At 37.2% G+C, this 23,493-nt stretch overlaps 1 protein-coding gene across 1 annotated transcript; it reads left to right on the top strand.

The window, feature by feature from the left end:
- Positions 1-3,259: 3,259 nt before the first annotated feature.
- On the top strand, positions 3,260-10,521 carry sod2 (superoxide dismutase 2, mitochondrial). Its single transcript, XM_006625881.3, has 5 exons — positions 3,260-3,401; positions 4,073-4,275; positions 5,368-5,484; positions 6,093-6,272; positions 10,156-10,521. The coding sequence occupies exons 1-5, from the start codon at positions 3,373-3,375 to the stop codon at positions 10,299-10,301; spliced, it is 675 nt and encodes a 224-aa protein (XP_006625944.1). The 5' UTR covers positions 3,260-3,372; the 3' UTR covers positions 10,302-10,521.
- The last annotated feature ends 12,972 nt before the right edge of the window (positions 10,522-23,493 follow it).

The raw sequence follows: 23,493 nt of genomic DNA on the forward strand, positions 1-23,493 counted from the left end.
TGGCTGTATGCAGATACATTGTCTATTGTTGTATTGTAATGTATTGTAACAATACATTGTCTATGCTTACCCTCTTCTGGAGCCCTGCTCCCTCTCGGTCTGGGGCCCAGTTACATGCCACCTCTGAACTGTGCTGTAATTAACGAGCGTGTACGCAAGACGGACCTTTGACCAATGGGTGGAAGCTCAAAGAACAGGGAGAGAAAGGCATCAGCCCTTAGAGAGACACTGTTCTGTGTGACCTTAAAGTCAGTTTACTCAGTAAAGTCAAGTACAGTACTGTATTCTCTGCCCTAACTCAACAACAAACATTCAAGTCTTATATTTAAGGCTACAAACCATCCTGATTTTCCCAGTGCTGTCTTCCAGATAGCAGAATCAGAATGTCCTTTATTGTCCACATACATTGGAAATTTTCTTTTGGATTCACTGAGACAACAATTAAAACCAAGTAAACAAAACTGTAACTGTATGTAAAGGAACAAGTAATAGGTTTATTCCATGCTAAGAAGAGAGAAAACAGGTGGAGAGAAGAGGTGAGAGAGACAAGAGAAAGAAGAGGTGTTTTCTCTCTTCCATTTTCACCATGGAATAAACCTATTACTTCTTCCTTTGCACGCATGCTGACGCAGCTACCAACCTGAACCACTTTAACTGTATGTAACATATGTCACATGATTCATACAATCAATGCAATATAAATAACAAAACCATACAATACAACATAATACAAAACCATAAAACTCAAGTGTGAAACATAAGATTTAAGTGTGACCGTACAGTACATGTGCTGTCAATGCAATGTTGTGGAAGGAATCAGAATTTAAAAGAGTAACGGCACACAACATGAATGACTCCTTAAAAATATTTTCTATAGCTTTTGAATGTGAGACATTCTTTAAAATTAACATTGCTTTCCTGTAAACAATCCTAGTATAGATGTGGTTCAGCTGGTTCTGTTGAAGTCCCTGCCTCACACAGTGATATTGACAAGTATGGGTTTTGCAATACTGTCCCAATTTTCCCCTGTTTTGTCAATCACCCGTGGGTGGGTAAAACCAGGGCATGGGGGCATCACAAGTCTCATGATTGAGTCTAGGGACTCACAAGGGGGCCAGCAGTATTGATCACGGAAGCCTCCAGCTGCGGCCAAGAGGAGGATCATCACAGTAAACCTCTGGATTCCGGCTCTGGGAGCCAGACTGAACTTAAATTTGATTACATTTGCTCATTTGCTGCACATCTGTAAGTGAAGTAAATAGTTCATACTTACAGCCCAAGGCAAAGAGACACCAGGATCTTCGCCACTAGCAGAATGTCAGAAGGTTCCACAATGGTCATTTTTACAATATATACATTATACATTACCTGTTCTGTTGGATATGAAGGTTTAATTTCTTTGTTTGGCTATTCACTAGATTTCAATCTGACATATACAGTAGAAACATTTATTAAATTAGTACAGGTGGGTAGCTGCGTCAGCATCCGTAGGCTGCAAAGGAACAAGTTATAGGTTTTTTCCATGCTGAAAAGAGAAACATTCTTTGGGTGTGAGGCTCCACAGCCGAAACTTTGTATTTTCTTTCTTCTCTTTTCAGCATGGAATAAACCTGTTGTTCCTCTGCATTTATTAAATTAGATTACTTGACTGTAAACTCCTAAAATGGTATATTGTGTCAAATAATAATAATAATAATAATAATAATAATAATAATAAGGTTGTTCCTACAAATTTTAAGAATTTCAGACCCTCTGCAGTTTATCTCCACATACACAAAAAAGTTTGACAGTGCCATCTAGTGCTGACATGGTGCAAATATAGTTACAAAGAATTTTGATATTTTCTGTCTTGATGTCTTTGCTGTGTAACATGTAAAAAATACATTGCAATACCTGAACCTGATAAATGTTCATTTCAAATGTACGTTCAAAATTTAAGGCTGTTTAAGTTATATTTTTAAAATATGTATACTTGGTAAAAGCAAGTTAAGGGTTTAAGTAAATTTACAGTTAATGTTATTAGCATATAGATACTAATAACATCAGCAAAGTGTACATAACAATGTGCAAACCACTCGTACCAGGGATTCATTTTGAATATCGTGTAAAATTTTGGTCACCGCGTTTCATCATCATCACTTTCAATAACCGTTTATCCAACTTTAGGGCACGGAAGCCAGGAGCCTCAAGGCAGAACAGGGAAGACTCCAAGGAGACCTGATAGAGGTATTCAAAAATCCTCAATGACGAAGTGACACACTAGGCTTCTTCAGAATGAACCATGAAATACGAACCAGAAGACACAACTGGAAACTTAAAGTGGAAATATGGAAATGCATTTAAACCATTAAAAAACGAGAACAGGAATGCAACTTTCACGTCTCCAGAAATGAGCTGCACTGTCAATCTTCCCAAGAAGAAGTGATATAAAAACACCAAAAATATTACAAAACATGCAAAAGTGAATGAAGAACGGTATCTTTTAGTTGTGGGTCTCTATATCGCATTCCTCCCAGTTTTGAGGATGTACACATTTTTGTTTAGCCAGAAACGTACCTTCACCCTGTCTTGGATTTTGTAGGCATGTTTTAGAGAGACTTTTATTGTGAAAGGCAACGCGAACAGGAAGACAGTTCCTGTTGCTTAATGATGTCAGCTCCGCCCTTTTAGGCACGTCTTTACCCAAAGGGTTGTGGGAGTCTGTAACCAAGCTACCCTGGCCTCTTTCAAGAAACAACTAGATGAAATCCTTGGTTCAATTAATCGTCTAAATACCAAACGACCTACAAGATACGAATGGCCTCCAAGTGTTTGTAGCCCTTTTGAAGAATTGTATCCATGTTAAAAATTGCTGTTCAATTCATCACATTAAAATATTCCATCCTTTACCCTCTCGACTGCGGAAATACCTAAAAATTCTTAATCCACCCCGAGCTGATAATTTTTACAACTATATCCAGTGCTTTAAAACATAAATAAGTCGTGCAAACACACACATTTCTCCAGCAAGAGCATGGCTGAAAGTGCACTACGACAAAATGGAGTGGATAAAACCATTGTTATGCAGAACGGGGTAAATTCCTTTAAAAAAAAAACAAATGTAGAATGCGCTAGTGGACTTTGTGATACAATATATTCTGCGTTTTATAAATCATTTTGTTTGAAAGCACATTCGTATGTGCTGTAAAAACAGGAATCGTATCATTCTGACGATTTTTAATAAAGTGGTACGTTCCAAAACAAGTTGAAGTTGAAAGTTCAAGGGCAGCGTGCGTCTCCGTTCAGAAGAGAGCTGGGTTTGTATTGCTGAGGGGGCTGGTCAGCACTACAGGCTGCAGAAGCAGAATTGCACGAGTTCCTTTTGCATTGAAAATGTTGTGCAGGGTTAGTAATCTTCGCAGGTAAGAAGCATTTGCGAGTAATGATGACCCACCACAAAAGCGAAAGCCAGAGTTCTATACATGTAGGGTATATCCAGAAAGAGGCAACGGGTTACTGGGTAAAACCTTATAACACTATGGACTGTCACTCTTTTACTGATTGACAGTAACACGATTAAGATTTGTGTTAAGCTAACTGGAGTTGCATTATACTTGATGTTTAAAGTTACTTTTTAAATTGCAAATAAATAATGATGGCAGTTTTCAACTATTCGTGCACACAAAGTTTAGTTACCTCTACCTCTACATTAGTCCGTAATGGGGTCTTACTGGTTTGTCCAATTTTTGTGTCCAAAAGCTTAACGCTAGCAAAGACGATGTTTATTAATAATATTAAACTATCCCGTGTTTTGTTGGTTCGTTTGTAAAACGTGACGTAAGAACCCGTTATAGTAAAACGAATGTTTTTGAAGGATATTTAACAATAACAGCTTCTTTACTAAATAGGCCTTATTTTTATTAGCTTGTATCCAAGAACTGGCGAAAAATCTCGGAGGCCTCTTTATGAGTACTCGGGTTTCCCTCTTTATTTTCTTTATATTTTTTTGAATAGTTACATGGTACATCAATGACCTTTTTAATGAAACAACCAAAAAACTATTAATATTAGGTGTTGTCACTTGTGACTGTAGGTATGCTGCTTCACTGAGCCCAGCCCTGAACTGTGTGGCCTCAAGGCAGAAGCACACTCTCCCTGACCTGCCCTATGACTATGGGGCATTGGAGCCCCATATCAGTGCAGAGATCATGCAGGTGCACCACAGCAAACATCATGCCACCTATGTCAATAACCTCAATGTTGCGGAGGAGAAATACCAAGAGGCGCTAGCTAAGGGTAAGCAACTGATTAATCGCTGTGCACGAATCAAGCAGCTGTTGAACAAGAACCCTTTGTATGGACAACATAATCCAAACTGTGTGATGAAAGTCCAAATACAGCCCACTTTGAGAATGAATTACAGTGCTGTTTGTTTAGATTTTACCCTTTGAAGATTGCTTAAACGGTGGGCTTTTACACCTAATTCTCTTTTAAAAAGGGATTCACCTGGAAGGCCTAGACATTATCTGAACTATTCTGTTTTTGAATCCTGCATATTTTCAAGTGACTTTAGTTTACAAGGAATGGCTGCTATGCTGTTAGGCGTATCATTGTTTTTCTGTATTTTATACTTCTTTGGTTAATCTCTGGAGGAAAAGTAGTTGTAGGAGTGGAGGGCTGGGTACTAGAGTCAGTGTTTGTATAGTCAACTGTATTCCTTGTTTGAACCTACTGTACCGCTTTGTTTTATTCTAACTATGCCAGGAACATAATGTTTTTTTTTTATCAGTATTGGCAAGTATTCAGGTTTCGCATGTAGAACACTATTAAATCAATCCATCTATTTTCTTACCACTTTAGAAATATAGGGTCATGGGGGATTTGGAACCTATCCTGAAAAACAATGGGTGCAATATGGGGTACACGCCGGATGTGACGCCAGTCCGTTGCAGTCCAGACAAACAAACACACAATCGCGCCAGAAGCCAGTTAACCTGACAGTATACCTGAAAACTGGAGCACCAGAGAAAACCTGTGCAAAAGCAGGGAGAACATACAAACTCCACACAGATTGCACCCCAGGTCTGGCATTGGAGCCAGGGCCACAGCGTGATAACCACTGTGCCACCTTATTTATGTAATACAAATTCAGAGTAGGGAGCAGCACCAAATGTTTGAGAGAGGTGGAACTCTCCTCTTCAAATGCCTTTCAATTATCTGCTGAATTCCTGCAGAATTGTGAAGTAAAAACCTCCCCTTGATTTATAGAAGGGTTGCTGAGGATTATAGCCATTAAAGATGGATATCTTTATTATATGATTATAGAAATGTCCACGGTTTGGGTTCACTCATATATTATGTTTAAACTGTGTATTGAATGTTTTTTAGGTGATGTTACATCACAGATTGCTTTACAGCCAGCTCTCAAATTTAATGGTGGTGGCCACATCAATCATTCTATTTTCTGGACTAACCTGTCTTCTAATAGCAGAGGGGAACCACAAGGTATGTTTCATGTAGTGTGTACTTAATATAAGTGTTATTCTTAACCTGATTTTCTTTACAGTCTAATTGAAATTGAGATATGTTTTTATTCCTACTTCTTAGCTTATTACTGTTACACTTTTTGCATTGGTTCTCATTCTGTTCTATTTTTCTCAGTATAGTTGTTGCAGTACTGGTAGCTTCTTGGCTTGTTTTCATGTTGGTGGGAGGACATGACAGCTAAGGAGAGTGGGGCACCTTTGGTCCATACTGCTATCACCATACATTTAATAAGAGCCTGTTAGCATGACGTACAAGTATGCTAGTATGAAACTTGTTACTTTTAGTCTTTAAATTGTCTTTTGTGATTCATCTGCACTGTTCCTTATTCTAAATATTCTGTTGAAAATGGATCAAACTGCTTGCAAAGGGAGGACTCCTCTCCTTCCCTACTATGATTGAAACGGTCCTGCCAGTGCAAAGAATTTCTTCTACATAATTCAGTAATAGACATTAACAGATTATCTCTGAAAAATAAAGTTAACCTAATAAGATATGTTGTGAGAATCACAGAAATCTGACTTTGAAATGTGAGTTTTGAAATCTGAATAGAGCAATGTTGTTTTCAGGAGAACTCCTGGAAGCCATCAAACGGGATTTTGGTTCCTTTGAGAAGATGAAGGAGAAAATGTCAGCAGCTTGTGTTGCTGTCCAGGGCTCAGGCTGGGGCTGGCTGGGTTTCGAGAGAGAAAGTGGTCGATTACGAGTAGCTGCCTGCGCTAACCAGGACCCTCTGCAAGCTACCACAGGTCAGTGTACATTGAAACATAAAAACAAACTGAGGCATTTCTTAAAAAAATAAATAAATAAACAAAACACAAGAGTTACAGAAATTTAGAACCAATTAGTTTGTTATACCCCCCTCACCTCTCCAGATGTGAAATTGTCAATTGCCTGTTTTTCATGTTAAGACAGGAGAGAATGAGGAAGTAGGTATAGTAGATTCCTTCAACCTGCCCACCTTTGAGCCATTTATTTTTCTCAGCAGAAAAAAGTTAATACTGTACCATGCTGGTGGTTCAGCGCCTAATGGAACAGTGGAGTATCTCTTATCTGTCCTCAGTGTTTTCACTTGAGTCATATTTTCAGTGTAGCCTGTAAAGAAGACCATCTCCTTTAATCAGCTTTAACTTCATTAAGGATCTCAAGTACATTCTTTGCAGATCTGTTAGGGGAGATCTTAATACCCCTAATATCTTAAGTAAAATCCATAGAAAGAAACTGATTAGGAATGTGGGGTAGAAGAGAAGTTGTCATGGCATTGGAATAAGACTCCAAATGGAATAAGGATTGAGTTTGACAAATTATTTAATATCAAAAGAGTCTATGATATTTCTCAAATAACTAAAGTTAACCAAACTGGAAAGTTTAAGAGCAAAACGGCAGCTTATTCTCATAAGCGTTTGGTAAACTATTTAGATATCTGTATGTCAATGGGTGTAAAGAGAACTGAGGTGATGTCACTGACCAGGTAGCACACAGGCAGTTAGACTGATTTTACTGGCTCCTCATCATAGTAATAAATACTCAAAGTGAAAGTATTCTAGAGAAGGCCATAGATATTTTATCAGCTAACCTAGGAATACCTTCTTTGCATTTAAACTGAGAAGTCTAGATAATTATTGTATGATACTTCTTCCACTTTATGATGGATTTGATCAGAAGCAAACTGACGAATTTGGAAAGCTGTCTGTTCATAATATTAAGTGGCACATCTATCTACGTATGAACAGCATTTATAAATCGTTTGAAGATTAATCTTAATAGCCTAAAAAATTGTACTATAACCAGAGTGTTCTGATGGGTCTTTGATGATTTGTAAGAAGCAAAATTGAATTGAATTATGACCTTTGTGAAAAGAACTATTTTGTTCTAAGCATTTACGGTGTTTAATATAAAAAATTATGAAGTTATAGAAACTATCAAAAGTTCAGTGCCTTCAGGAGATAACTGAAGCAATTTTACTGCGTTTAACAATTCCTTGATCACAGCCATGTCTTGTCCAACCATCTTGAGAATTGTAGATAAGAATTAGTCTCAAGGAACTTTAGCCCTGAGCAGATTAACAGAATGTAAAATACAATTATATATTTTAAACCAGTATATTTTTGCCATACATTGCATACATTTAAGTCTTGTGCAAATGTATGGGGAGTTCTCCTGGGAAAAACTAAGGTTGCTGCTGGAAGAGGTGTTAATTGGGCCAGCAGGGGGCGCTCACCCTGCGGTCCATGTGGGTCCTAATGCCCCAGTATAGTGACGGGGACACTATACTGTAAACAGGCGCCATCCTTCGGATGAGACGGAAAACCGAGGTCTGACTCTCTGTGGTCATTAAAAATCCCAGGGCGCTTCTTGAAAATTTCCCATTGGTCCTTACCAATCATGGCCTCCTAATAATCCCCCTCTTTGAATTGGCTACATTACTCTACTCTCGTCCCCACTGATAGCTGATGTGTGGTGAGCGTTCTGGCGCACTATGGCTGCCGTCACATCATCCAGGTGGATGCTGCACATTGGTGGTGGTGGAGGGGAGTCCCCATTACCTGTAAAGCGCTTTGAGTGGAGTGTCCAGAAAAGCGCTATATAAGTGTAAGCAATTATTATTATTATTAAATGTTTGTAAGTGTGTAGAGGTGAAGTGATGTATAGGTATCCAGTGCTGATTTAAATATCAAATTAATGCTTTGGATACATTGGAAACTCTAGTAGTCAAAGGTTTTTGAAGTCCAAAAATTGATCAAAAACAGTGGCTGTAATTTAATCCATTGTCATCGAGTGTCCCAAACTGACCTAAAATATCTAAAATGTACCTTCTTAACTGCTGTAGGAGCTCAACTTTAGTCAGGGTGCAAGAATACGAAATGACTTGGTTATGTAGACATCTTTGAATATCAGCAGAATTCAGATGCGTATCCTGAAGCGTGAGACATGCCTTCACTTTAGATTCCAAGGGAGTGTTTTTGCAATTTGTAAAAATATGGTTTTATATATCCCCAACTGTTGCTAGGAGTGTACAAGACCCTGGATTGTTTTCTTTTCACTTCTATTACTTTAGAGACTTTAAACACTTAGATTAACAGAAGACTATGGGAATGCTGCATTCAAACTTCTGGAATAGTTATCCGAGCACTGATTGCTTTTGGAGAAAGTAATGTGGATAATAAAAACTACAAAACAAGGCATCCTATTTTTATAGAGAGTTAAAGTTTAATGGTCATACCTAGTTATAATGTGGTGATATTGTCGTCATTGTTTTCATTCATAGTTGATGTTACCTACCTTCAAGCCCTCAAAAACATATGTGTAAAGAGGTCAAATTAAAATAAGAGGTAACTTCACTGAATCAATGTGACCATCAGTGGTATTTGAAATTCACAATTGTATTATTGTTTTGTGGCTCAGAAACATAATTTCTTATTCATCTTGTTACCCACTCATTTCAGATCACAGGTTGTGTTACACACTGGAATATATTTTTTTCACCTATTGCCTACTATGTCTTTGGTCCTGTCAAATTAAAAGCAAATGTGTGCTGGTAAGGGGAAAATATTTTCCATTTGAGCTCTTCAGTGACCATGTAATCCGACTGGATTTTAATACATTTTTGTAACGAAAGCAATCATCTAAAAGAGTTAATCAAATTACTCCCTAGTTGTTTTCCCAGACTGATGAACTGGCTTAATGGCTTCATTATAGTGCTGGTGATTGAAAATTTTAATTGTCCAAAGTATTTTATAGAAATGAAAAGAAACAATAAAGGAACTTCTGTTTTGTACTTCTAATAGCACACAGAGATATACAATTCCATATTTCAAAAACATTATATGGTTTCAAACAAAACCCATAACCCCATGAGTGAAATGCACTTCAGTCAGATGCAAAGCCAATTGTAAATTGTGTGTGCCATCATATCAGTGAGGTTAGCCATTTCAGTAGAGGTTTTTGTTTAAAGTTAATAGGACCATTTTATATGGCACCAGATATGCCAGCCAGACAATGTGCAAGTTAGAGCAGCAGGTTGCATCTACCGCTTCGGCTAGCTTAGTAATAAACTAGGGTACCCACGTTTCCAACCCTCATGGTGCTAAGATTCAAGAGGTGCACAACATGTTATGCACTCTCTTTCTTTTGTTGACGGATGACTGCAGTCGTCTCTTCCAACTGTTGAAGATGAGATTGGATGGTCCCCTTAGTAGCACAGAAATCTCTAGCAGCAAAGAGATAATTTTTCAGACGTTCCTTGAGGCAAAATGCCATAACATTCCTCAGTGTGTAGATCTATGCACCAGAGAGCCACGGTCACCCCAGTGAGTTATCACAGCAAATTGCAGTGTGTGCACCTGTGTCCTGGAATGTGCTGCTTCTTTTCTTACCCTTGAAGAAGACGCCACTGCAACTGTGAGGTGACGTTTAACTTAAATTCAGAGCGGATATAGGCATTGAGTGTGACAGTATCTTCCACAAGTGAACTTTTTCTTATAATTGATGTGTTAAGCACAATGGTGCCATTGAGTTTACTTGATTATTTGCATCATACATAGTGCCGCTGAGTCTTTGATCATGTATAGGGCCACTCTTAATGCTCTTCAAGTTTACTATTTTGTTCACATCATTTCATTTTCTTTTCAGGTCTTATTCCTCTGCTTGGGATTGATGTCTGGGAGCATGCCTACTACCTGCAATACAAGAATGTTAGACCTGACTATGTGAAGGCTATCTGGAATGTGGTCAACTGGGAGAATGTGTCCGAAAGGCTCAGAGCAGCAAATAAATGACTGGATTGTCAGGATAGACCTAACATGTCTTCAGAACCTTTACCCAGTGCTTTATGAAGTGCTCAGTTCAGATATTGCAATCACTTAGTTGGCTACGTTAAAGGCAATGTTGGTTAAATCAAAGCTCTTTTCCAGTGCACATTCAGACTGGCGTGCTATGTATCATCACAACATATAAGTTTAGTTTTGGTAATATCCAATTAAAATAATTTAAAAAATCTCCTTGATTTTGTATGCTACTTATTTGGGTTAAAGTTTGTCTCTGTAAGTCGATCATTCTTTGAGATATATAATGTATATACAGTAGTATAGTTTTAAAACATTGCAACGTTTTATCGCTTAAATGGTACTGTAGTCCCAAGAAGAATGTGACCAACAACAGAAGCCAGACTGGTTTCTGAATACCAGAGTCCTAAAAATCTATTAAATAGCCTCCATGCAGTATATACTGTATGCGTTAAGAATTTTTATAATTGTTGTCCTCAACTAAAGTACACCCACAACAACAAAGGTAAAATAGCATCATACAAATATTGTAATAATTTGCAAACATGAAACATTACCAGCTTAAATCTCCGTAGTTCATGACTTGGTTTTCATCTTTGCAAAGTTTATGGGGATGTCTTGTTTTGATAAATCAGCATAGCTAATGAGAATTTATGCTGATGGACAGAATCAGGTATTTGATTTGTGAATTCATGGAAATTGGATTTTGCAGTATGAGGATTGTAGGGTACCAAAACTGCATTGTGACTGGAATGTTGGCATTTGATATTTACTTCATCACACTCTATGAAATTTGAAGTGTAGCCTTTTCTGTCTTCCCTCCAAAATGGAGCAGTAAGATTCTTTTACTTTTTTACGGTATCTTTCAAGTCCTGATGTATCACAGAGATATCACCATAGGTAGCAGTTTATATCCTGCTTTAACCCCCAAATTGTGCTTAATGTTTTTTCACATTTTATATGGTATCCAATATGCCATTAAAAAATAATGACCAAGGATCGTAGCAACTTCACTTTCAACTTCAAATTGTAGGATCAGGATTTAAGCTTCCTATTGTAAATTTTAAGTGTTGCATAAAAAGATCCTTGTTCCAGATTATAAAAAATATTTTGTTTATTGGTGTGGTATAATTTGTAGCATATACAGAATAATGGGGAAATTGTGAGTGAAGAGAAATAGTAGACAAAATGTAAATAAAATAACATTTGATGAGTAAAATAAGTTTAGCAGTTTTTTATCACATAACATTGTAATTGTAGATTGTTTTTGTAGTACCTATGTATACCTATAGATGGTACCATTTGCAAACATTAGACTTGAAACTGAATGTTTTCAAACAATGAGTAAAATTGTGGTTTATTCAAATTACCAATTTGATTACAGTTTTATCAGATCCAAAACAAAATGCATACAATTATTACAAATTGTTGTAAAAGGATGAATTTTATTGTCACATCTAATACCTTACTTGGCTCTCGATTGAGAGGCGACATCACAGTGTCTAATAAAACTTGTACAAGCAATGTACCTGCAGCCCTATATCTGTGGTACCAAGTGCTTTAGACCAATAATTTGAACATCTATTACATGTAAAGTTATTAATTACAACAATAATTAGAACTTAATTAGAGGATCACTTAAAGTGTATTGAAATAATATCCTAGGGGGTAGTTAACATGGATTGAGAAAATGAAGGTCCTCCTTAACTAACTTGTTAGAGATCTTTGAACAAGCAACTACAGAAATGAACACAGAGAGCGAATGGGGTAATGTATTGGTAGGGGTAGTGCTGTACCACAGTGATAATTCAAGACTTTGTATATACCTAGCAGTTGATATTTAACATAGACAAGTGCATTATTTTACATGTCAGATGCAAAACATACACTTTTATGAAAGAGAATTAAGTGTTTGTACATTGATGCATAATTTACATCTCTACACAATTTAAACAATAAAAAGGGAAACCAAATGTTAGGATACATAGATAAATATATAGACTTAAAAGCAAGGGGTGTTCTGTTAAAATTGTACAATACAGTAGAACAACACCTGATTAAGAATATTATGTACAACGTTGGTTACAATGTAACAATAAAGATATTGCTGCCCGAGAAGTAGTTTAAGAGAAGTAACCAGATACATTCATAGGCTTAAAGTAATGTCCTGCACTGACAAGATAAAATAACATGTTATTAATGAACAAAGAAAACGGGACCGGATCCAGGTATTCCAAATTCCCAATAGTACTGACGAAATCCGCAGAGTAGACATCTCCAGAATAAACAGCACCAGAGGAAACATGGAAAGGTGTTTAAAATGAAGACGGGGCACATTGTGAGAGCATGAAAGAAGCTCCCTGGACATGCTACAGATACCCTGGCTTCTGCAGAGTAACTCATGGATGACCCTCAAACTAATGAGATACAACCAAACGGGCTAGATGGACTGCATTTCCTCTAGTAATAATCCCATAGTCCAGCAAACATAATAAAGCCAATATTACAACATAACATTGAAATAACATTATTGAAAGTACATTATAATGCAACGAACAACATGAATACCAGCAAGAAAATGTGATGACTCCAAAAATGACCGTCATAACTCATAGGTTCCATGTGTTACAGATGTATAAGGCAAGGGAAGATGTGTCTGACAGAAAAGAAAATATATTTATTTTACATGAATGTAAGAATTATATTCAAATGTGCAGACCACATTAATCTTATTATAATACAAAGTTAAAAAAAGAGGTTGCAATTAAAATTTCTGGCATTTTTTTTCCTGTAAAACTATCGGCAACGAAAAAATTGTAGTTTTTATTGTGGTAATGTGAGACAAAATTAAGACTCAACTCACATCTGCAACATGGCTACTTCTGCACATACAGGATTACCATTCTGTGACATTTGACAGGTGATGTGCACTCAAAATGAAGTGGTTTACCTATTGCACTCTACAGTTTTACCAGACATTTGATTACTAGATGTAACAAGTTTCTAAATCACCATGCTCCACTGTATGTGTTTAATGCAAATTCTGGGCAAACATTTCTCAGTACCACAGAGTAGTGTTGTAGTGCTTGTTCCAAAAATAATTAACAAAAATATATTTGATTTACATACTGTAGAAACATTAGAAGGTTGATTTTTTATTTTTTAACAATTTGTAATATGTTATTAATATAAGCGTTATAGAACAAGTTTGACAATTCAGTGGTTTCACCAGTAAGTGGTGCTATTCACCTACAGATAATATAAAAAAGTCATTTTAAATACAGCTTTTAGCACAAGTAATATGTAGCTGTGGAACTCTTACCAACTTACATAAAATAATGTACTGTGCACTGGTTCTTATGGGTGTATCCTTTCTTTACAGACGATACTGCTACAAAAAGTCAATATTTTTAAGTGATACATGAAGATGAGGAGGTGTACAGTGATGAAGTGACAAACAAAATACTATTATTAATGCCTCAGACCATTGTTTCATGACCAATAAATGTGTTAAACTGAAATTCCTTTCTGGGCAGTTCATTACTATAATTTCTCCTTCATATTGGAATAGAAATTGCTGATTAGCAATCCTAAGCATTCTTAAGGAACTGTTGAGTTTATATGAAATCTCGTTTTTTATTTGAATCAGATTTACCAGGAATTTTAACACTGTAATGACTTAGCTATGATTATGAAAAAGATTCACTGAGGTTTGTCTACCCTGCCTGGATCTTGAAACCTCTGGAAAAAGACTCAGTTCTATCCCTAATAGTCTATTTTTATAGTTACAAGTCAAGAGATTTGACCTTCAGTCTTTATAAGAAAGAATACATTTAAATTAAATAAATGTGTGTTTCTACACTAAATGATCATTTGAAATGAGGTGAGGTGAAGTGTGCAGAAACCTAAGCTGGAATGCACTTTTAGTAAAAGAAATTTGTAGGATTCATCCTTAATATTAGTATGAATATATCCATAATATTCCTTTGTATTGGCTTAATTCCCACACCGTGGTCTGATGATCTCTTTCATGTGCCTTTTCTTCCCATTCCACATGGCTGATAGCCTCCTAGCATGCACTTTTAACCCCTGCACAACCTCTCCTTACTGCCCTTTGCCACTCCAGACCAACAGTCCATGACCAAACAATTATTCTTTGTTGGATTTCTGTATCAATTACAAGAACAAATGTGGACAAAGTTCCACATCTCAGGCATAAATTACAGTATTATTGTTATTAATATTATTAGTTATTTTTTCCCACAGTATGTTCATTTTTTCAACCCTTTGAAAGAAATAAATAAACTATACAATTCAGATAGGATAATTTAGTGATAAGGAAGGGAAAAGGGATTGGATTCTTTGAGCAATTGTTGCTTTCAGAAAAGTTCTCTTTTATCAAAAACAAGCTTCTAGCCACTGACCTCGTCACCCACAGTATCTTTATAAAGCCAAAATCTCTCTGTTAATGGTTAAGTTATACAAATGTCCAATGAATTCCAATTCCGGAATCCTATTTGCTTATCTCTTCATACTAAACTCTAAACTTAATTTTAGGAATTACAGTAATCCCTTTCCAGCTGCGTCTGACAATTTATCGATCAGGCATATGCTACCAAAACTGTCAGTTTCATCAGCACTGAATACCTGATCAGGTCTTTTTAATCAATCATCTTCAGTTCAGCAGGAAACTTAGTTATTGCCTCCTCATCAGCTAGTCCCACTTCCCCTCCTAACTTCCAGTTACTGTATGTAGACTGTAATGCTTTTTAAACTTATCAAACCACTCTTTGCTGGCAACAAGGTTTTCACAGTTTCCCTCTCATGGACAGTCCACACGGAACTTGTAAATTCTCGTATCTTTATGTTTGGGTCACATAGTACAAAACCTTATGCAAAGATGGCATACCACTATCATTTTGTTTACCATATTTTGCAAATTCCCAGATTTCTTTGGCAGATTTGTTCAGGCTCCCTCAAGTACTTGGCTATTGCTTATTAACAGATTATGAGCAGTTTTCAAGTCTTTCTGCAGTTTCTTAGTAGGATACAGAATTATATTCTGAATCTTTGGCTGAGGCACTCAAGGACATTCTGTTTCTTCTTCATTCTCCTGCTGAAAAGTGAAAGTTTATCCCAGTTTTAGGTCTCTAGCAGACTGAAACCCTTAGAGGTTTTCTTCAAAGATTTAAACTGTACATTGTTCTGTACTGTACTCTTTGTACTGTACTTTGCTCCATCCATTGTCTGAGTTGTGACAAGTTTCCCATTTCTTGCTGTTAAGAGGCAACTCCACAACATAATGCACCACCATGCTTCACAGTAAGGATGTGATACTGTATGTTGACTGGGTACAGTGCTTGAACTAGACATTTTGAATTTAAATAAAAATGTTCCAATTTTGCACAAAACTAATTTTGCCCCATTTTGCAGTTTACTTTAAATCCTTTGATGCAAACAGGATCGTTTTTCAGTAAGGACTTCCTTTTCTCTACTATGACATATAGGCCAACTTCACATTCACATTTTGTCCCATCTGAGCCATTGAAATATTTTCAATGTTATCGGCCTCCTAGTGGCATCCCTAGCAAGTTTCCTCCTTGCCAGCTGTTCAGTTTGGATCTAAGCAGTGTCTGGAGAGTAGGATATACCTACCACTTCTTAATGATCAACTTCACCTCAAATTTATTCTACCCTTCTCATGATTGGTGCCTTTGTGCATCTTTATCCCTAAACTGTTGAAAGCTCTTTACTCTTCATGGTTGCATGTTTGCTTGAAATTCACTAACTGACTGAAGGACCTTAGAGAGACCGATTAACTATAAAATAATGTGAACCACTATTTTTGAACAGAGACACATTGCACTCAACTAATTGTGTAGTTCGCTATGGCCACTTTGACATGATGGCCTTTAGCTGAATAGCAGGAAGATCAAAGAGGGAAGTAACTTTTTGCTGTTGGGGTTTGGCTGTTTTAGGGTAAGACTGTCATTGACGTTAGATATTATCTTGAGCCTGCTTTCCACTGTGCAAAGTGTTCCTGATATCAATGTAAGTTTGTTTGATGCAATGTTGTTTGTATGTATCAACCACCGTTGTGTGCTTGTGTTGTGTTCATGATTTACACAAGTAAGTCTCTGTGACCTTGTAATGTATGTTTTGTTTGATGAACGAGGTACAAGGAATAAGGATTAACAATAGCTAATGTTTGAATACTTTCTATAAGCAATCATGACATTAGTATTGTTATACATTACTTTCAATAACCGCTTAACCAATCCAGGATCACAGTGGCCTGGAAAAGCATGGGGAGCAAGGCAGGAGACATATAGACACAAACACAACACCTTCACGCTATGCCACTTTTCCCAGAAGCCAATAGAGTGCCTTATCATGTTTCACACAATGTTGTATAAGATCCAATACTGCGGTGTTTGGAGATGATAAGAAACAGCCTTGTTATCTGTTCAACAAAGCCAGCACCATATGCTGAACTTTTGGAAACAGCTAACTCTTAACAGTTTGCCTCACAAATTCCAAATATCAGACACTTCATGTCTGATGAACTCTGGGGCTTGCTCTTACAGCTGTGCATCTTAACTGCTATCAGTTTTTTCTCATACACTTTATTTTCATCAAAGTCTTCAAAGGTACAAACTTTCTTTGATCCTATGTTATACTGCAGAAAGACTAAAACTTGAACAGTACTTTATGGCTTCATGCTAATCATGGAGTGCATTCACAGGTCACGTAATGTGTTGCACATTTCTTGTATTCTGTAGGAATATGGATATTTTTCATGATGAACAAACAGATATGAAGCAGAGAAACAGCCAAACATTCCATTAAAAAATACTCCACTGTTCTTGCAACACATACATAGTTAATTATATGTACATTCAAGAACAGTTACAATAGTGAATGCTAAAATAGCCCACATATTTTATCAGAGAATATAAAGAGAGCACAGAAATCTTGTAAGCTTTTGGAAGTATCTCACAAGTTTTCATAGTCAATTCTCAGGTATTTCAGTCCAGGCAAATTTGATTTTTATAACATTTTATAACAATCTGAAAATTGAAAATTGAAAATCTGAAAAGAAAATATTGTACGTTTTATAATAAGAATGTTGTTTCTAAAACATTTGGCAATGTTTTTTTTGTGGGATTAATTCAAGACAGGGACACATTTATAACATTTTACAGTGAAAAAGTTATGTCACCTTTTATGCAATGCAGTTTCCAAAAAAACAAGATTACAAAACAAACAAAAGAGCAATATCAATTGACTCTGTTCACTCATAGTGACTGAAGTGTGCTTTTGCTCTTCAAAGGCCTGAAACAAATGATATGCACCTCTCTCCATGGACCAATCCCAGTGCATCTAATTTTCCACAGAGTGCTTGTGCTTGGTGCAATCCCGTGGACAGAAGGGATCACCCACTGACTGCTAATGACTGCTTTAGGCTTATGACTCTAACCACAGTTGCCTGTGTAAAGCCAATTTGGAGCATTCCCAGTGCACACTGAAGTTCATCTTGTGTAAGCCTGACAGCTCAGCGCAATGCTGAAATGTCTCTGGAAAGATCATTTGCTTTTATACGTGGTTATCAGAGCCTGTCATGCACAGAGGGCCGGATGCCTGCCTGCGAACTCAACCTCTGGTATATTAAAGGCAGTGGTCCATGCGTGAGGATATCCCAAATTAAAATATTTTCATAGCTCGCAGCTCTTTTTTTCCCCTATAATAAAAAACAGTTGCCTCCAACTGGAATACGTAGTTTTTCACATCATAATTTCCAGCTTTCATTTAGAAGCTTGTGCAGTTTAAATCTTTTCCGGATTGTTCTTAAAATTATTTTTTGGGGAGAACATTTTCCGCATGCACAAAACAGAAACACATCTGAATCCCGTTGGTCCAACAAAACCCTCCAAGCGTGCCCAAAATTTTAAGGCTCAAAGAAACAGTTTTAACCAACAAGCAAATTGGCACTTGCAAATGTTATATTATTACTTTAACCTCTGGCAAAACTAAAGGAAAATTATTCAGCCCATAAGCAGCTCTGCTCGGCAGAGCTGTGGTTATTGTCTTCACCTAATGCAGACAGAACGCTGGCCTTAGAGGAGAAAAAGCAGCATAACTGTCCAGAGACAACATCTGTCCCAGATTTCAAACTTCTGAACTCTATCTAGTTTGTCAGATGACATGAACGGAATATAAATACCTTTCACATGCAACAACAATACACATTCCTGCAGCACTTTTCAAAAGGACCTGAAAGCACTTCACACCGAAAAATTGGCAAATCATTCATACACTCAGTAGTTTAGACCAAAGAATGGTAACACAATACAAACTTGTTTTAAATAATAGTCTAATTATAATTTAATGTAAGATGTAAGATTTTATTATTATAAGATTATAATATATATATATAATATAAGGTTATTTTATTATTTTGTTTAAAACTTCATTTCTAAACTTCAAAATTGAGCTGATGTTTGTGCCGGTGATTAAATAAAAATCATGTCCTAGTTCTCTTTGTCTACACCAAACCATCATTGGTATCTTTCTGGTCAAAGTTTTCTACAGATATTTTTTTATGCTAAAAGCATTGCAGTTATTTTCATGGAAATTCATTGTGTGGGCTAATGATAACTGTTAAAACTTAACTTTCCAGACTTAAAATAATAGCTCTTTGATGCTTTTGGAAATATTCACAATATTATATTTCTGCAATAACATGACAATTCTCCAAACCAAAACTGCTGGTGCAGCTACTGTACAGATGTCAAGAATTAACCTACAGTGTTTTGTGGTGTCTAGAATAAATTAAAATATTATGGAACTTTTTTTGTTCCTGTAAATTTATGTACTGCAAAAATTCCTGGGCATTTATTACCTTCTGAGAATATTGCATGACATCATGGAAAGCTCTTCATATTTTTACTCTGATTAAGTACTGTCTAGGGAAGGAAATGAGATTGTCAGCCTTATCTATTTGCATTTTCTTCTCAGGACCTGCTGAGTGCTACTCACACAGAATTCATCTCCTGTAGCTACATCCTCCTGCAAAAAAAAAAAAACAGAAAACAACAAGGTTGGCCACCCACATTTTTCAGACCATGCCCAGGCACTTTTATCAAACAAGAGATTTCAAAGTCCTGTGAGAGGCAGATTTGGCTGTCCACCCCTTTGGAAATTAAACTGATAAGAAGCAAAAAAATAAAACAGAAGCTACAGTACAGTATGAGAACATTCTATAGCTTTCCTTTACTTAATCTTTTATGTAACCAAGGAAATTGAGAACACATTCCATTTACAATGACAACCTGCCTAAGAGGCTTCAAGCATTATCTCTGCTTTAAATTTGAACCAATTAATACTGTAGATGTTGTGATACTCCTAAAGCTGTGACAGTTGATGAACATTACTTTCCAGGCAGGTGATTGAATTTGTTGTCTTTGACCACCTTTGACCGCACAAAGATGACTGCAGACAGAAATCGGGATGTAAGTGGTGGTGTGATGTCACGTCTGGAATGGGGCACAGATGCATGTCTTGACCCAGAGAGTACAAATCAACAGCACAGATCGACTGTACTTGTAGTGGTAGCCTTGCACTTGTAAGTGGAGTCTCAACTCCTTAAATGGCAATAATGTTGAAAATGCAATGCTATTGCTGTATTTGTAATCTGCTCCACTCTTGGATAACCACATAGTTCTAACAATGCTACGAATCAGAAGCACATTGTTTTACATAACTGTGCCACACTTGCTGAAATGTATTTGGTTGACCTGCACAAAGCCTTTATTGATTGCTAAAGAGGACGGCTTCACGGCTGTCACCAGATGATCAGGTGTCTTGGAAGTGTTTTTCTCTATATATGTAGGGTGTATTGGTATCTCCCTGTTTTTTTTTCTTTATTTTCACCAGGCTACACATTCACCTTATTACCTGTTCCACACTCTGATGAGGTGCTTAGCCACAATTGGAGTCGCTGAAGTGCATCATGTTCAGTCACGAGTGATAAATTGATCAAAATGTCAAAATGATCCCAAAAACATGTAATCAATATACAAAAATCCAGACACCTTATTTTTCTAAAAACATGTGTGAATAAATAATGATAAATTTGTTTTAATACCGAGGATTATTTTTAGTAATAGACAGAGTTATTTCCAGCTATTTTCTGTTCTCTATAAACCTTCCCTGTAAGTTGTACAAATTTCACAGAGATCATAGTCACTTGTCCTGATGAGGATAATGGCAACCTGGTACCTATCACAGGACAGCCACAATAGTGTGTATCTTTCACCCAAGATAGTGTGTCAGATGTTTGCAGGGTTTGGAGAAGGAGACAAACTGGAAAAGCCAATGAACCTGGCCAACATGTCTACGAAGACTGGTAGGAAAACAGAGTACCTTGGAAAAACAAATGGAACATGCAGACCACACACAGAAAATGCCATCATAGTTTTCCATTCAAGTAAATATTTTACATATTGTGATAGGACAGTACGTTCAGACAATATGGCCACTTTTGTATGAGCTAAATTCCCCATAATTGTGTGGGGAATGACTGTCCTCCTACAGTCGCCTAATCAGTTGGACGAAAACTATTTTCTCCCTCATTATTATCTGTTGTCCAATTCAACTCAATTCAACTTTATTTGTCATTATACTTACACGGGTGCATAGTATAGTGAAAAGTGTTTCACTCAGGTGCAGTATATAAATAGAACAGAAGACAAGACAATAGACACTAACACAATAACAATAACAGTGTAATAACACAACAGTGTCATCAAAACTGTGCAAATACGCAAACAGAAAAGAATACAGCAGGACAAAAACAGTGCAAAAGTAGTTTGGGGAACAGTGCAAAAATACGGTGATTAATAAATATTACAACTAGTACAGTTTTAAGTAGAATTTCAGCTTACATTCAGTTGTCGTGTATGTAGTGGTGTTGGAGAACAGTCATTGTGGGTACAGGAAGAAGTGAGGAGAGATCATAGTATGATGGGAGAGTGTGGGGGCGTCACCAGCTTGACAGCTCTGAGGAAGAAGCTATTTTGGAGTCTAGTTGTGTGCAACTGGAGCGTCCGGAACCTTCTGATGGTAGGGGGACAAACAAGTTATGACTGGGGTGAGTGGGGTCAGACATAATTTTGGTGGCATTTTTCAGACTTCTGGTGTAGATTTCCTGGATGGATGGTAAGGCACTGATGTGCTGGGCAGTTTTGACCACCCGCTGTAGTGCCTTATGGTCGGATGTGGTCTAGTTGCCGTACCAGACTGTGATGCAGTTGGTCAGTATGTTCTCCACTGTACATCTGTAGAAATTGGTAAGGATCTGTGGATGCAGGTGTTGTGCCTTCTTGATGAGACTGGAGGTGTTGAGTGCCCATGTGAGGTCCTTAGAGATGTGAACACCTAGGAATCTGAAGTTATTCACCATCTCCACTGCAGACCCTTCGATGTAGATGGGGGAGTGGAGTTTTCCTTGTCTCCTGAAATCAACGATCAGCTCTTTGGTTTTGCTGATGTTGAGACATAGGTTGTTGGTCCGGCACCAGTCTGCAAGTTGTTTTATCTCCTCCCTGTAGGCAGTCTCATCGTTGTCAGTGATCAGGCCCACGACTGTGGTATTGTCAGCATACTTGATGGGAGGGAGAAGTGTGAGTCTGGATTTGCAGAGAAGCCAGCAGGATTCCCTGTGTCCTATCTGGTGAGGGAGAGTGAGTCCAGGGAACAGAAAACAGTACCAGACCACAGTGCCACACAGACACCAGGTAGGCAAAGAGGCTTTCCATTCATATCTACAGGAAATCACACCCTGGGGTGACTTCCTCCTGAGAAGCAGATGTTGTCCCAAAGATGTCGTCTGAAGATAGTGGATAGACAGCTTCCTATAGACAGTATATTATTGGCAGGTCCACCTCCCCAGTGGCAACATGGGAGCTTTGCCAAGGGAGAAGGATCTCAAAAAGACAGCTTTGTCAGGCAGGTAATACAGAAAGGTGAGGTAGACCACAATTAGACTTATAACTGCTACAACACTTCAGTGATGTAGTGTACCAAATCAGACTGCATATAGTCAGCAGGTTGCTGCACTATAATAGAAACTTTGACTCTATAAATGAACAGAATCATCCTTTGAAATAACTGTAGCAAAAAAGGCCTCATCCAAAACATCATATCATTTATTCATGTACTGTAAGTGGGTTTTGAAGTGATGGCCAATCACTTGCAGATGTCATAGCTGCAGGTCAGAGTCAGCGGTATAATGTGCAGGAAGCCAAGCTTGAAGTCCAAAACTGAGACTTCAGAACATGAAAGAGGGATATATGAATCATGAATATAGTGTCTAATATTGAATTAGATATTTGAAATGTTAGTGTATATTTCAGAATTCCTGTAATCTTCAAGATGGCATGGAATGGGCATAGTACAGAAACGAGTGTGTTTTTCATTTGCATACAACCACCCTTTGTGGACTGAGCAGGACATTATTGGCCCATTGATATTTTCCCTGGTCTCCACTGAGATGTGTAACTCTCTTACCATTGAGTTTGTGGTGGCATGGAAGGCAGGGTGCCTTCCACTGCTTAACGACAGTCTTCACCATATGGAAAGAGATATTAAGCATCTTTGAAATGTTTTTAGACCCATCTCCTGAATTGCGCCATTTTTATCCATGAGTTGTTTTAAGCCATCTTTGCTTACAAATTCACTACCTAACTGAAGGACCTTTCAAAGATAGGTGTATTTATTCTGTAAACATGTAGACTTGTGCACCTAAATTAAATTTGGTTTGCCAGAGAAAAAGGTTAAAATATTTATGGAATCATGACCTTTCCATATTTAATTTATAATATCTATCTATTTGCTTCTTTCTTTTTGTTTTTGGCTTTGAATGTGTGAAGAACATTGTGTTTATAACAAATATTAATTGCTATTTGAAAGTTTACTGAAAGCTTTAAAACAAAAATTGTGAAAATTGAATTCCTTTGAAAGACACTGTATGTACCGTTTATACTTTCTATAGTTGGTGTCAAACAATTACATTCAAGTTTATGTCCATGCCTGAGCTTCTTAAGACCCAAAATATAGCCCACAGTCCAAAGACAAACTAGTAGGTTAATAGGTTTCTGCTGCATGTGTCTGTCTGTGTTTGTGT

Source organism: Lepisosteus oculatus, chromosome 2 (genome assembly GCF_040954835.1).
Source record: "Lepisosteus oculatus isolate fLepOcu1 chromosome 2, fLepOcu1.hap2, whole genome shotgun sequence".
Lineage (NCBI taxonomy): Eukaryota > Metazoa > Chordata > Actinopteri > Semionotiformes > Lepisosteidae > Lepisosteus > Lepisosteus oculatus.